This window comes from Lytechinus variegatus, chromosome 10 (assembly GCF_018143015.1).
Source record: "Lytechinus variegatus isolate NC3 chromosome 10, Lvar_3.0, whole genome shotgun sequence".
Taxonomy (NCBI): Eukaryota; Metazoa; Echinodermata; class Echinoidea; order Temnopleuroida; family Toxopneustidae; genus Lytechinus; species Lytechinus variegatus.
Window position 1 is genome coordinate 6,827,789 of NC_054749.1, and position 16,718 is coordinate 6,844,506.

Below are 16,718 nucleotides of genomic sequence, written 5' to 3' on the forward strand. Positions count from 1 at the left end.
CCATTGCCTGTTGGGTGATTGACATAACTTGTTCAATATGGAGCTTGTCAAGTTTAGTAGTCAATATACAAAACATTTCACCTCGGAATCGAACTTCCATTATCGTGTGTGATTTACAAATTGATTTTTATAAAGTGCTCTATAAAAATATCAGTTTTATGGTTTGAATATAAACATTTTCTGCTCGCGCTGCGCGCTCGCAAATTTTGATTTATCAGGTACTTATTATTTTCGTGTATTCCATAAAGTTTTCAAAAATATCCCTTTTGAGGTCTGATTGTGAAAACGTTATGTATGTTAATATTGATTACACAACAAACTACTTAAAGTCCGCTTTTCATGACAGTTTATCAAAAATTTCGGCTCGCGATTTGCCTCGCATTAATCCCGCGCCCTCATTATGCATTAATAGATAAGATATAAATTTAATGATTACGTTGTCTCATCTCGCAATTAGCATGAGGAATAAAAAGATTAAAAAAATAAAAAAAGTCATCATTTTCATATGATGACATGTCCTAAGGATGCCCCGGTCCTATGTCAAAACTCAAAATAATAATAATGAAAACTATCAGCTCTTTATTAAATGCGATCCATATCCACCTCACAGTTTTCCTACAAAGTGCTTGAAATATAGAGCTGAAATTGACACTTGTTTTAGATCGGAATATCAAATATTTTATGCTCGCGCTTCGCGCTCGCTTTGATTTTTATGATAAAAGGTGTATTTAGAATGCTGAAACACGCGCGTGAATCTGCTCGCGCTTTGTGCTTGCATTATTAATGTAAGGAAGATCCCCAATTACTCCTTTCATTATTTACAAAACATGAATAGAGTGTCTCATTTTTATGTCTGAATCTCGAAATTTTCATATACCTGTTTTGTTTAAGTTACAAAAGTGTCAAAAAATTTCAGCTCGCTGGCGTTCGCATTATTTGATTGTTGAAATATGTAACGTCTTCATGGCTAACTGCAAGCAATAGGTAGGCCTACCTTTTCGATATTCAGTTCAAAACTGTATCAACAATTTCTGCTCGGGCTTCGCGTTCGTAGTATATTTGCATACACATATTTTTCAAGATAACAAACATTGCCTAGAATGTCCAAATTTTAGGAAAAATACATAAAATTAGAAAAGAAATTGCCCGCGCTTCGCGCTCGCATTATGCCCTTCTGTAAAATTGTACTTGATTTGTATTGTTTTATATTACTTTGTTTTATGTTTTGAATGGAAATGAATTAAAAGAATTGAATTGATTTGAATTGAATTCATTAAACGCGATGATACTTCTGCGATAACTGCCCCGTGTTTTTACTCGTTTAAGATATACGGCTAGTGTTGCAATACAGGGTTTTGTTTTAAGTTCGGGTAGGCCTTTAATGTGGGGTTGAAGTTGGTTGTTCCATTAGTGTGTATTAGCGGAGCAAATGTCATAGAAACAGCTATTGTCAAATAATCGTGAGTCTGTGCCAATGCTTGTACGCCCAGTGACTCCCGGAGTGACTCATTGTGGGAATACCAGAAAGAGAAAAGAAGAAAAGACATATCTGCCAGGCATTTGGCAGGTGCGTTGATTTTGGGGATTCCCAGCCGTAGATTGCGACATAGGGGGAGGACCATAGGCCGATATAACGCAATATTTCACCTTCTTTGCTGTATTTTTACTTCTGTCGTTGACATATCGAAAGGTGGAGTGCAGAAAGATAATCGAGGCTTTATAGTTTCATCCGTTTTGATCAATTACTGTACTTGTTCTGTCAAACTATCGGAAGTGTAAGTCTTGTTTCAGTTTCAGTTCACCCACACTATGTTCAGTCCCTTCTTGTTAAGATGTAATAACACTTATTTGGTGGCGGTATTGGTATAGTAGTAGTAGTAGTAGTAGTAGTAGTAGTAGTAGTAGTAGTAGTAGTAGTAGTAGAAGTAGTAGAAGTAGTAGTAGTAGTAGTAGTAGTAGTAGTAGTAGTAGTAGTAGTAGTAGTAGTAGTAGTAGTAGTAGTAGAAGTAGTAGTAGTAGTAGTAGTAGTAGTAGTAGTAGTAGTAGTAGTAGTAGTAGTAATTTGTAAAAAAGTACTACTAATGCAAGTAGTCGTGTCACTTATGCCGCGTTATGCGTACCATTTCCATTTAGCCATCCCAGACATTTCGCATTCAAGATGATTCATGATCAAACAAAATTGTCAAATTATTATTTAACAGTACGTGTTCGAATGATTGACTTGGCTCATTTTCAAGTTCAAAGTCCGACCAGATAGTCGCGCCACAAGGTGGCAAAGGCTTCAAATGTGAGGTGACTAGTCACCTTGTGGAATCCAACTAGATTCATCTTCTAACTTCAAATTTAATTTTGCAACCCATTATATTTTTCTTTCTTTCAACTTCAAAGTCTCGTTATTTTTTTTTAATTCCGACTTTGACATACGAACTGATAGCATGGCCGACGACGAACGTGATGCTGAAAATGTGGCATTGGACATGTTTGATGCGGAAAGCCCACAGATAGATCAAAATCAGGTATGTGTATTGCAGATTATTGATGTGAATTGCTTCGCATTAATCATTATTATCATTCAAAGCCTACAGGTGAACGAACTTTTTGCAAACGTTGTTTTTTGTTCGATCTCCACAGTACAAAAATCCACCCTTGAGAGCCATAGTCAATCAATATTTTTAATGCAAATACAGTGCGTATAAAAAAAACGGGACAGTTTTGAAAAGTCTATAAAAAAATGTGTTTCAAATTATTATATCTATATTTTGATGTTAATAGATGCTCTAAGATCTTATCTTTGATATGCCATTTAAAACAATAAATTTTGTTCATGCTTGAGCGAACACGGGACGTTTTTGTCGGGGGTTCAAAAATAGGCTTGCGCCAGAATGGCAGAAATGAGAAATTTGATGATTAGACTTTTGGCTAATCAGCAGATTTCCTCTAAATCTTTTCATTATCTTTGCCATAATTTTCGAATTATGCTGTCAAATTTCATTTACAAATTTATTTATTTACCTATATTGTTTTTCAATTAAACTTCTTTTACCCTTGAATTTTCCTTCATAAGTAAGAAAAGAATAGACTTTTGTCAACCCAAGTAAAAAGATTTCCATTAATTGGGAAAATTTGTAATTATTCAAATCCTTTTATTATGTGAAACAAAATATGTTATGGTACCTTTAATAATTATTTGGTGAAACAAATTATGCTATGGTACCTAGAAAAGACATGAATCCTATTTTCAAGAGGTTACGGTATTGAATCCTTCACCAAGTTTAATTATGTGCTTGACAGGACAAACAGGAAAGGATTCATGTCTTTCAATGGCAATGGTGCATTGAGTCAATTTTGAAGGAGCAAGATATGGCAGATCGGGTAAAATGTATTAAAAAGTTGCGAAGCGAGCAAGCAAAAATTTTCACTTTTTTATTAAAATATCCAATCTTGTGATTTTGACATAATATTCATAAAATGATATCATACTTCACTTTCTATGTTTTCTGTTATTTGCCTTTCCCCTTTTTTTCCTTGGTAATATTTTTTTTATTGGGGGGGGGTTGAGCACCCCGAGCCCCCACCCTCAGTATGCCACTGTTCAAAGGCACCATAACCTTTGTAGCACATAATGAAAGCATTTTAAAAAATCACGCTCTCCCATACTTTGGTTTAAACGAAATGTTCTTGCCTAAAGAAGGAATATTCAAAGCTAAAAGAGAACAGATTAATAAGGAATAACAGAACTATTTAAAGCAAATAAGTAGATTTGGAAATGAATTTTGACCGCATAATTCGAAAATTATGGCAAAGATAATGAAAAGGTTAAGAGGAAGTCTGCTGATTAGCAAGAAGTCCGACCACCATATTTATCATTTTATGCCATTTTGGCGCAAGCCTCCTTTTTTAACCCAGACAAAAACATTCCGTGTTCGCTCAAGCATGAACGAAACTAAATTATTTTAATGGCATTTGAAGAATAAGACTCAAGAGCACCTATTGACACCAAAATATAGAGATCATAATATGAAAAAAAAATTTATAGACTTTTCAAATCTGTCCCGTTTTTTTATACGCACTGTATGTCGTTAATACACCAGTGTGCCCCCACCCTTTTGAGAGTCATGTACCTCCCCCCCCCCTCCCTTGGAAAATCCTGGATCCGCCCCAGAAGTGAATACCAATGACAGGTAGTCCCTATAAACAAAAAGAACAGCCCCCCTCCCCCAACAAAAAGGAATCATGGCAATAATTGTGTGTCTGTGTGTGTATATATATTGTAAAAGAAATGGATGAAGAGAATAATGGTAGGCGCAGCTTACATCAAGGTTCTCCGGAGCTGTCTACCCTTTAGAAAATTTGGTGAAGCCAAAAAATCATATTTTGTATATATATATATGTGTGTGTGCGCGTGTGTGTGTGTTTATTCAATGTCAAAAGGGGAGATTTTTTAATGAGTAACATCACAACTCTTGGTCGCATTGTAAACATGGTAAATAGGAGGATAACCATAGTATATCATGGACAATATTCTGTAGAGGGAACTTTTCTGGCGTCAAAACTATTGGAACCACAGGAAATGTTCGAGCTGGGAGCAGCGGCGTAACAGGGGTCGGTAGCCGGGGAGTGGGGGGAGCAAGAGCCAAAAAATTCCCGGTCATATCATGGTATGAACAGGCGTAATGGTGTAACGAGGCGACGATTCTGAGAGGGCCAGATAGCGCATCGGGCAGAATTTATCTTTGAAAATGAAAGTTGCGATAGATTTTGACATGATATCCAGAAAATAATGTATTTCACTCCTTTTCTCTTTCCATTCCATTTTAGTGGTCTGTACGCCACTGTGAACTGGATTCTTTGCGGTAGTAGCGTGAAAAGTACAAAAAAACGAGGGGCGGAGTATGGTGCATGTGCTAAAAAGCTGCTTAATTTAAGTCCCGAGCGAGCGAAGCGAGCGAGGAATAAAATCACATGTTCATGAGAATCTAATTTTGAGATATTTTCGACATTAGTAAATTTAATCACATCCTACACTTTTCCTTTGCTTTTATTTCCTCCTTTTTTTTTGTTCTTGGTTGTAGAACTTTTGGGGCCATGGCCCAACCCTTCCATACTCATATACGGCAGTGCTTTGCGGTTGGGTTCGGGGCGGAGCCCCCCGGAACTTCTTGAATTCAAAGCCATTTAAATCTCGCAGATTGCCGCTATTTTTAATCAATCGCATGTATATACAGAATATGGCTTTTACACAACACATTTATTCAACACAGTTGCGTAATGAACCAAATATTTTGAAGGGGCAAAACATAGCAATGTGGGGAATATGGTAAAAAAAAAATGCCTTTTGAAATTAAATTCTAATAATGTAATAGATTTTTCCATTATATTCAGCAAATAATACATTTCATTGTTTCCATTCATTTCATTATACGTTGTCTCCTATAATTTCTTTTATTCCCCCCCCCCGCGTGTACACCAGTGATTGAATGTAAAGCTTAAAGTAGGAAGGGTCCCCATTTGAAGGTTATCGGTGAAGAGACCCCACTGCGCGGGGTCTGGGGCAAAGCCGGCCTGGTAGCTTATTTGCATAAAATTTAGCAAACTTATAGCACAATATTGTATGTTGTCCATCTTTCATCCCGCTCTTTATTTTCAATCCTCAATCGGCAGCCCGGTCGTGTTATTAAGTTTTTGTTTTCTCATCCCTTTTCTTTGTTTTCCAATTTAGCTTTTGACTACTTTCATTCTACCTTCGTTTCCCGCCATTGCTTGGCATTTTGTCATCTTATGATTTACTTACTTTCATGCTATTGCACAGGCCTTTTTCGGAATAATTTGTTACTTCTCAAATGTTCTTCTTTCGTTCCTTTTCGTGTTTTTCTTCCATTTTCATTAAAAACAAATCGTTTTCTTTACACCTTTCCCTTTCCTTTTCAACTTTCCCTCCTTTCCTTTTCCCTTTTTCTCTTCCCCTTTCTTTCTCCCTTCTTTTTCTCTTTTCCTTTTCTTTCTCCCTCCCTTTTCTCTTTTCCCCGTTTTTTTTTTATTTTCCCGGTGAAATCCGCGGGGGGGGGGCAGGTTGCCCCTCTGTCCCCCCCCTGCCTGTTACGCCACTGCCTGGGAGAATCTAATATCGACTTAGATGAGGTATATAACACATCTTTTTGCATAAGCTGGGTCCCTTTGCATAAAATTTACCATCATAGTAACTTTGCCATCAAGTGGTAACTTGCATGGAATCAATGATTATGATTGGATATTGGACCATGTTACCATGGTAGTTAACATTGGAATGCAAAGCTACCTTAATAGTAACTTTTATGCAACGGGTTCTAGTGTAAACAATTTCTTCGACTTCTGCGTATGTTCGACTTGTATATTTTACTTGTATAAATATCACTTGTTCTTCATGTAGAATGACACTTCCGGGGACACTTCTCTCACGGACAGGATTGTCAAAACTTTCAAAGATGAAATCACAGCAAGCACCAAGATCAACGCATCGCAACTCTTCATGACGATCACATCCGGGATGTTTGTTGTCATGACGACCCCCGAAGATGGCGCCGTGTACTATTTGTCCGTCATTCTCAGTTTTCTTGTTTTTGCCCACGTTGTTGTGCTGCTCATCTTGATTTTGGTCCGAAAATGGGTGCGTATGGAAGGAAATAATTTTACTGGCACAAAAATCATGAGCCCCGAGCCGATCGAGGCCTAGCTAAACCCCTATGTTTTATAGTCCCAATTAATTGCGTTGTACCATCAGTCCATTGAAGTCCCTTTTTGTAATAAATGATCAAATTACCACTATCGAATCTCTACCTTGATAATCAAATAGGGTTGAAGGATGATAATCCTGTTGACGACCTTCAATACAATGCAATTATTTTTATTGTCATGTTCAATTAAAAAAAAAAACCTAAATAGTCATCAGACTCTTAAAAACAAAAAGTGCATCGGAACAAAGAATAGTCAATCACAAGCTATAAATACATCAGAATAATACATACATGTGAATATAAATATATTAACAAAATAAATATACATAAATTTACCCTGCTTGCATGCTTGAGCACCCACAACACGACATCAACCACAGACCCACTTAAAACAAAAGTGTCACCCGCAGTGGAACCATGCATTCTTGAGGTGGGTACTCAAGCATGCAAACAGGCACTGGAAGCTATTATATGGATACATGCATAAATCAAATTAACTCCCAGAGCCGCCAACCTTTAAAATGTTTTGATCCAGAGCTGTATCCATGATTGGCCGTCTTCAGACGAATTCACCACTGCCATAAGTATACCTATAAATATTGAATGTTAACATAGTTACATGTATTTGCCCGCCTATTAAGGTCATAAGCATAATGGCATAAATTAACATAATAATCTTAATAAATATGACTTTCCTTACTAGATGACAGCTCTATAAGTGTTTTCTGTACCTATTAAAAGAGGTATATGATATTGCAAATTCCAGAGAATTCGTCAAAATTCCATTATTGTTATCATTAAGAAGTAGAAGAATTAAGGATACAAAGAAGAAGACAAGAAGGGCAAATAATAATGAACAATGGTAACAAGTGGATTTAAAACAATTGTGATATAATCATTATTTTACATAATTTGCTCTTTGTTGTTATTAGCGTTTCAAGCCCAGAGAAGGAGAGTGCTCAGTCGAAACACTGAAGAAGGCACGCAAGCTCCAGAAGGTATATCACTGGCTCAGCATCTCGCTGGCAGTATTTCAGTTCCTGTTCATGGTCGTGACGGGGGTTAGTGTGACTCGTGTGCCACAGGAAGGGGATGGTCACAATGTAACAACAACGGTCGCCATGGCAACGACCAGCACGGTCAGCGAGTACGCCGTGAATAACACCTCAATCTAGTGAAGCCTCATTGCAACTTTTCTTACATTTTGTCATTTTCTTACACTTTTTTACATCATGACTTCTTCATAATGTTTGCGAATGCCGCTCTGTGCTATCAAAAGGGGTTCTGAAAATTATTATATTTGTTTACTAGTATTGAAATACATTATTATTAATCGACCATATTCATACCATGAAGGTAATACATCCATGTTCGGACCGTTTGTTTTCAGGCATTTTTTTTTTTTTTGGGGGGTCAGACAACCATTCAGTGGCGAATCACAAGTTCTTTTTTTTTAAAGTAAACAAAATTGCACCACAAACACAAGAGGGCGCAGAGGCCCAGACGCCGTCCCACTGCTGTGGCCGAGTGTCCATAGGCGCCTGACTACACATGAAATTCCAAGGGTCAGTTTCATAAAGCCTTAATATCACTATCGTATCTGTACCATTATTATAACTTCCATTGAAACCTTGATTGTGATTGACTGCTGAACCCTGTTATGGTGCTAATAATAATGGCAAAGTTACAATTATAGTAGTAACTTTAAGAAACGTGTCCCTGGGTTCAATACGCGGCGCGGTCAATGTGCATGATGTACATCGCTCTTTTTGTTCTTGAATCAACTGTATATATGAAAACAATCTGGGCAGTAGTGGTATAAATCATTAATGCGTGCATGGGTTAACTTTTATTTATTTATTTATTTTTAGACGGATTTTTTTTTTTGCTTGTCAAAAAAATGACCAGATAGGCAAAAGTGATAACCTTTAATATATTTCTTCTTTGTTTTTGTTATTTGTTGTTGTTGTTTTTATTTTTATTTTTGCCCCTCTTTTAGGATTCACCACAACATACATCACGGTTCCTATATTTTGGGGGCTGTCAACAAATTTATTGTTAAAATTTTTAGTTAGCTCATAATGGGGATGGGGACGTTAGAAAAAACAAGCATTATATGCCGATCACAGTATTACATTAATGATTACTAACCCCTCTATTTAGACATATTATCATTATTTTATAAAACAATTCAACTATATGCCATGTTAGTCTGTGTCACAAAATGGCCAATTCTGATGACGGGGGAATTGTGGTGAATTTATGTTGTTTATAACGACTTGTCGTTCTCTTGGTATTTCCATACCGACTTTAACTTTTATTCCATTCAAGGACCCACCTCAATATTTTGTTGCCCATACTGGGATTCGAACCCATAACCTTGCTATTGTATGCGCTATACGCTGAAGAATTAATTGCTCGCGTCATTGTAAATTATAATACTATTATTTAAGATGTGTGACGTCTTGGAATTGATGAATTGAATTGAATTTATTACAGAACGTCACTGGCAATTGCCAACATTTTGTTCAAAAGAAGAAATAGTAAATGATACAAAATGAACCCTGATTAACCCTGATCTGAAGCCAAGAAAATGTATCAGAAAAATAATTTAGCTGACGGGAGTGGGGGGAGGGGTAACCATACTCTGACTCACTGCCTGCTGATGTATTCATCTAGTACCCATTTAAGATTACCTTGATTTGAAATAAATCTTCATCGGCTTTAAATGATAACCATTCGAACACTAGATGTAGATTTTTTTTTTTTCGGGGGGGGGCTTTCTCAAGCCAATAAAAGGCTACGAATTTTACTGAAATTGCCAGAGCTGACTGAAAAGACATTTTCATGAACCCCCCCCCCCCCCTCCCGAGGGTATTGGGGCAAGATATGACAGCAACCGTCTTTCACGTTATTTCTTCCATGTCTAGGCCTGTGATCATTTTGGTCAGGGACTGACATCGTGCCTTTATATGAGATCGATTGGTCACATTTACTGATGCATTTTTATATACTAAATTCTAGAATATATAATGTGTTGCATGATGATTAGTGAACCGAAAATAGAAAGAAAAGGAATAACTTGTGATATTGATGATATTGTGTTGCTACATATCAGTAGTCTATGTATACATTTGCACATGGGAGTTGTATTATTCTTGTACAAATAGGAGGAGGGATGTATATGGGGTTGTATGTGTGTGTGTGTGTGTGTATTTATATATTGTTTGATTTATGTACATGTATTTTTATCAGTGAATTTTAGAGATGTTTGCCCAGTATACTGTCACTGAATTATTAATCTGCTGAATATCATAGTACATTTTCTGCCGGAGCTATTTAAATCTAATATGCTTTCAAGTATACATTGTTATACTGAAATAAACACATATATTTATACGGATATACCATTCCATAATGTTGGGCTGAAAGGAGACTATTAATAAGTTTTAATGAAGCTCACATTCTTGCCTTAATTCGACTATTTTTTAAAGATAAAAAAAATTCAAGCTTTAAATGAAACATATCTGTTTGTATATTCCTACATTATATCGCACTGAAAATATGCCTTTGAGGTATATATTAATGAGTTTCCAAGTATATAGCCCATATTTGTGCATTGATAAGGCCTATTTATTTCTAAACTTAATGGAGCATACATGTATCTGTTTATAAACCATTTCACAATATTGCATTAAAAATGCAATGCATTGAGAAGTAATTGATTCATGGATTTCTAGGTAGCTCACATTCCTGCCTTAAATTGACTGGCCAGTACTTTTAATTTAAACATGTTTTAAACTCAGACGAAACTTTCCTGGGCACATTCCTTTTACACTTAAAGTAATGTATTAATTTTCCATAGCTCACATTCCTGCCTTTATTAATTTATTCACCAATATTTCTACTTAAAGAAATGTACATTTTAAAACTTAAATGAAACGTCTCTGTTCATATAGGCTTCATAATGTTGTACTGTTACTTTGTAATACTTTTGAAAATGTATTATATTAATGATTTTTATGCAGCTCTCATTCCTGCCTTTATTAATTCCATTCACCAATATATTCAAGTTTTACCTTTTTAAACTTCAGTCAAACTTATCTTTTCGTATACCCAATCACGATTTTGGACTATAAATACAATGCTTTAAAAGGCAATTGATTAACGAAAATTTTTCATTTAGCTCACATTCTTGGGTTAATTAATTTTACTCCAAAATATCTATATGCTCAGCATTATGGGTGTAATTGAAAGCTTTGATGTTGTATTTTTTTTGCTTGTTTGTTTGTCATGTGTATCTCAAAGTATCGCAAAGTGATATTTTCCTTCAGGTTCCTGAAAGGGTTCATGAAAATTTTTAACCTTTTCTGAACGTTTTAATGTTAGTGAACATTTTACACATGTTATTAACGTTTTTCTGGATGTGAACAGAATCGTCCTTGAAGCGTAACTATATACCAACAAATGAACTTGTATGGGAGGCAAGCTAGCCCTATGATCTATTTCAACATGTGTTGAAAAAACAATTAATGTTCAGAAAACGTCAAATTGTTCGTTCGGATACCAGTTCGCATCTAAGAATCTACCAGAATTTTGATTGATATTGGTTATTTTTATGGGTGGAAGTCTGACGCATATTCACCAGTAATCTGTCACTTTGACTATATTTTTTATGAGTGTAAGTGCGTTATTCTACACTTTTTATATTATCATATTAAAACTTATTTTGTCAAAGGCCTATTCATTGTACGGTTCATTTTTTGAGACCAAGGCCTATACTTTGAAGGAGGCGGAGAAGAAGAAGAAGGAGGAGGAGGAGAAAGAGAAGAAGAAGGAGGAGGAGCCGAAGGAGGAGAAGAAGAAGAAGAAAAGGAAAAAGAAGAGGAGAAGGGGGAGAAAATAGATACGAAGAACGGGAAAAAATAAGAAGGATAGGGAGAGGAAGGAGGAAGAGGCTAGAGAGAGAATGAATGAAGATGGAGTGATCGGAGCAGAGGGCAACCGTACCTCTGGGACAGCACAAAGGAAAAGTCCTATTCGCGTAGCCAATGTGATTTAATTGATAATGAAAAAGATGAAGCATCCCCCCCCATCCCCATTAACACACAGACAAAATACGTTGCCCCGTGTTGAGATGATTTTATGTGCTTGTGACGGTATGGTGGATATCTGTATTGCATTGAAACCAAAGCCTTTGAGTGATCCACGTTAATCTATTCAGACCCAATTAAAGGTTGAATATAATAAAAGTGTTCGGTCAGGTGAGTAATGCAGAATTCACATTTTGATATAAATTGAGGTAAAACAGTAATGTCCCGTTTTCAGGTCAGTATTTTCAGGATCCATGGATCGATGCATGGTTAACCAAATGGGATGGGCGGAAACAAATATTCTATCAGTCTGTCGCAATTCAATGTTTTAAACATGTTTCGCAAGCAACGAAAGAAAAACATCAACAAAAATTACCAACAATTTAACCTCGAAGTAGGGGGCTTAAGCCCCTCCACCCCCCCCCCCCCCGGGGGGAGATATCCGATTTGGCGCACCAGCACTATGCACCAGCTCACTCGATCGACTATCCTAGGCCTAAAGCAAATCCCAAGATATAGATAGAGCTAGCTCACGTCGTCAGGAGGTGAGGTTCTATTCCGATCTGAATCCTGGAGTTAATCCGGTAGGTTAATATGTGATTTTTCATGATTTGTTGCACGCTATCAGTAAGAAATTTGGCATACCAGAAATTCGATATATATCTTGAACTATATTCGAAATTACAAAGAGTAGTTCACAATTCCAGAATAAATCACAGATTTCATTATCGACGACCCGAGACTGAGCAACGCCAGGGCACGGACAGGGGTCCCACTCGTTCAATATCTTGTCGGTTAATGAATAACCTCGTTCGTAGGTAACCCAGGCCAGGGAAATCCCGCCCGCTACGCGGGCGGGAGCCCAGGACCTTACGTGTAAAGGCATACTCACCTGACAAGCGTGAAGTATGGTCAAAATAATTCTCCAAATAAATAGTTAAAACAGAAATCAAGCACTTACCACGATTATATGGATGAAGGTCTAACGAGTGGCAGTTTCCTGACATCTGGGCACAAACTGGAACCTCAAAAAAATGAAAAGTTCTCTCCTACCCTAACCCAGAGGGCTCCCAGCCGCGTAGTGCAGTGGAAGACGGAAGAGACTTGCCCGATGTTTACGCCGCCATCTTGTTTTCTATTGTTCTTCGCCAACGTTATGCGACGCACGCATCTGTGTACGAGGAGAAATTAAAAAGAAAAAATGTTTCAAAAAACTCCTCGAAACAGACGGCTGCCAGCTGTCTACTATTATAAATGCTCCAATGTTGTTCTGGAACTAAGCCTGTTCATCGATCAAAGTAGAATGTCTATTGCTGCTCTCCTTCAGACAAAATTAGATGCGCTAGGCCTACTTCAGGGAGGGATGGCAGGGGTAGGCAGTGGTAGACAGCAAAAGATTCCATCATGTCCATGAGAACACACAAGAATCGAAAATCGCTAGCCTGGAGCCCTCTAGGCAAGACTTCCACATGTCCCCTCCACTAAAATTGAAAAAAAAATATGGAGAAGCTTTATCAAGAATTATCTAACATATATCTAAGAGATTTAAGAAGGAAAAGTTGGATACATACCAAAATATGGCTTTATTCCATCAAAAATTTGAGTGTGTGTAATTCCCAACGGCATCGGTTTATTTAGTCAGAAAAATAAATACCCAATACTATTGGAGAGTAGACTAGTCGTAATATTGGTTGATAACCATTATGAAACCCATGGCTTTCAACAATTCCTGCTAGCTAAGTGAGTAAGGCGACAGACAGATGATGCCTCGATCAGCAGCGAGAGGTTCCAATCCAAGCTCCAACCGGAAGTAAGAAGGAAAAAAAGAAAAAGAGAACTGAAGAAGGGAGTTTTGGAGAAGTTCCATACATTTATTCAATAAATTTGAAAAATAATTAAGAGCACGAGAGTTAACTTACCCAGTCTGTTTATGTCGCCATGATTTTGCCGTCTTTGTTATCGATACCTAGACACCACATGCGTGTATAGCTGCCAACTTAGATTTAAGGAATGGTCTGGGCTGAAAGTATTTATAGCTAAATAAACAGAGTAGAATTCACTGAGCAAAATGCCAAAAATTTCATCATAATAGGATTTTAAAGTTTAGCATTATTTTGTGAAAACTATCTCATGAATATTCATTAGGTGAGCTGATGATGTCACATCCCCACTTGTTCTTTTGTATTTTATTATATGAAATTAGGTTTATTCAATTTTTTTCCTCCAAGAACTAGAAAAATTGGATTGACAACTGATTTAGTGCATTAGATATTTATTGCTGCGACTTATTTCATTATAAGGGATACATATTATTCACACAAGTATGAAATAATGAAAAAAATATGATTTTATGTAATAACATTAGAAAATGGAAAGTGGAGATGTGACATCATCAGCCCATCAGAATGAGTATTCATGACGACTTTTCACAAAATATTAATTTGCTATCCGATTTTGATGAAATTTTTGGAAATTTTGCTCAGTGAATTCTTCTGTATGTATTAAGATATACATGTAAATATTTCCAGCCCTGACCATCCCTTTAAAAAAAGGTCCTCAAGGGTACTTCCTTCTACCACATATGAGTGCCCCGCCTCCCCCCCCCCCTCCCCCTCCCCCCGATGTCTTTTCTGAATTCTCTTGATTTTGCAGGCAGCTTCAGGGACTCAGTTTTACAATTATGAGGGGAGCAATAAATAGCTCTCCTAGATCTTTTAAGGAGAGCGGTAGAGGAGCACTGCAAAAAGCTCTTCTTCATCATACAAGGGGAGCTTTTTGTCCAATTAACAAAACAGATGGAGGAAATGTATGTACTATAAAGTTACAATCAACAACCAAAGGAAGTATTTGTAATCGTTTTACAATGTTTTGTAATTAGATTGTGTGTTATCAAAACATGTTTGAGTTAGGTTTGACTTTGGCTTAAAGTTAAGTAACTAACAATTTTTTTTTCAGGGGCTCCATTTTAATTTTTTTTGGCAAATTTTGGGGGCTACTTTTGCATTTCGGGGGCTCTTTTTAAATGCTACTTTTTGTATTTTGAGGAATACCTGTTCACTTATTAATGAATTATTACTTTTTGTTCAATATTGTATGATTTTTAAAGTTATTTTTCATGCTTAGAATCTTGGATGTGGGTGTGTGTGGGTGAGTGCGTGTGTGTGTGACTGTGAGTTGGACTTGGATATACCTGTTCACTTATTAATGAATTATTACTTTTTGTTCAATATTGTATGATTTTTAAAGTTATTTTTCATGCTTAGAATCTTGGATGTGGGTGAGGGTGGGTGTGTGTGGGTGAGTGCATGTGTGTGTGACTTGGATATACCTGTTCACTTATTAATGAATTATTACTTTTTATTCAATATTGTATGATTTTTAAAGTTATTTTTCATGCTTAGAATCTTGGATGTGGGTGTGTGTGGGTGGATGTGGGTGTGTGTGGGTGAGTGTGCGTGTGTGTGTGACTGTGAGTTGGACTTGGATATAAATGAATTCAATATCTAATTTATACTCCATCTATTCCAGTACAATACCCTGTACTCAGCCATGTACATGTAATAAAGGCCCACATCCCCTAACTTTTCCTGAAGTTCTTTGAAAACGCAGATCTCCATGAAAATTTCATTTCTCTATTGGGGAGTCTAAATTCGGTGAGAATGTATTCATTAAGAACTTAAATATACATGACAATGAAGAAATCATCAAACTTTATTGGCAGTTTTGAATAATATTCATGAAATGTAAACTCTGTCTGAAACAGAAAATCACCATCATTGAGGCCTTTACTGAGTGAATTGTCCCCCAGAGCTCTGGCAGAGACAGAGCTCTAACTGGCTAGCTAGTAAAAGCGCCAATGCGTGAGCTGGGCCGCCAGCCTTGTAAAATAGATGGAGCTTTGTTTGATGATTTATTGTCTGATATAATACCTCATCCCCTAGAAAAAGAAAATAAATGATTTTTTAGTCATAATTAATAAATAAGGTAACTTATTTTGGAAGTTAATAGGCCTAAGCCGTTTTGAAAAGCAAAGCCGAATGACAACTCACCAATGCTAGGTTACAAGTCTCAGGGATTTATTTCCTGTGTAATTCGAATTATTTAATCACAGAACCGTGATTTCTGTAGGGGAAACATGTGCATTCGAAATTGCACATGGTGGTAGTCATAATGGACCCCTATACATGCAACTGTTTCCCGACCGTTGCATTGATTTTTTTTTTCCGTACTTGGTACACATGTGTATGGAAATACGTGGTACAGAAAAAATAACGCAACCTCGGCATTTGAATCTGCGCTACTCGCGCTATTTTTAAGGATTATTCATGACTTTGAGTGTTGGTTTTTGGATTATTTTTAAATGGTAAGCGGAGCTCGAGCATATTGAGTTGTTATTTACTCGGCAATAAGCATGATTTTGGGTGATTTCGAGGGCGACTTTAGGCATTTCCGCGCAGGTCAACGATCGCGAGGCGCGCTATAAATCGCGCTACCAAAAATGGATTAAGGCGCGCATGTAGCGCGCGATCGCTCTCGCGCGCCTTAAAATCGAATCCCTGCAGCTTGGGAATGATTGGAAAGATTCTTCATGATAAGCACTTGATGTAGTAAAGTGATATCAACATGGGGAAGGGTGCTCTAGACATAAGGAAAAAATCTGATAATTAAGTAAATAACATTAATAATGATTGTAATGCACCGGTATCCATAATGGAAAGATGCTCATGGCTCAGTAAAGAAAATAAAAAATGAATGGAAACCTATAAAGGAGGGGGAAGAATAATAATTACTTCAAGGGAATCCAGCATTGGTCATAATATGTTGTGTTTGAAAGGAGAAAATGAAATAAAACAGAATGGTGAAAGTTTGAAAGAAATCGGACAAGCAATAAGAAAGTTATGGCTGTTTTAAAATC

The 16,718-nt window shown here is 36.8% G+C and overlaps 1 protein-coding gene across 1 annotated transcript; it reads left to right on the forward strand.

Moving 5' to 3' along the window:
- The first annotated feature begins 1,590 nt into the window (after nt 1-1,590).
- Nucleotides 1,591-8,603, forward strand: LOC121422463. Its single transcript, XM_041617529.1, has 4 exons — nt 1,591-1,690; nt 2,435-2,516; nt 6,407-6,643; nt 7,643-8,603. The coding sequence occupies exons 2-4, from the start codon at nt 2,436-2,438 to the stop codon at nt 7,883-7,885; spliced, it is 561 nt and encodes a 186-aa protein (XP_041473463.1). The 5' UTR covers nt 1,591-1,690; nt 2,435; the 3' UTR covers nt 7,886-8,603.
- Nucleotides 8,604-16,718: the final 8,115 nt, after the last annotated feature.

What these genes read in the sequence shown, in the direction of transcription:
- LOC121422463 (XM_041617529.1), top strand. Translation starts at nt 2,436, where the DNA reads ATGGCCGACGACGAACGTGATGCTGAAAATGTGGCATTGGACATGTTT. An exon ending in CACAGATAGATCAAAATCAG is followed by an intron (nt 2,517 to 6,406) that starts GTATGTGTATTG and finishes TTCTTCATGTAG; the next exon opens with AATGACACTTCCGGGGACAC. An exon ending in TGATTTTGGTCCGAAAATGG is followed by an intron (nt 6,644 to 7,642) that starts GTGCGTATGGAA and finishes TGTTGTTATTAG; the next exon opens with CGTTTCAAGCCCAGAGAAGG.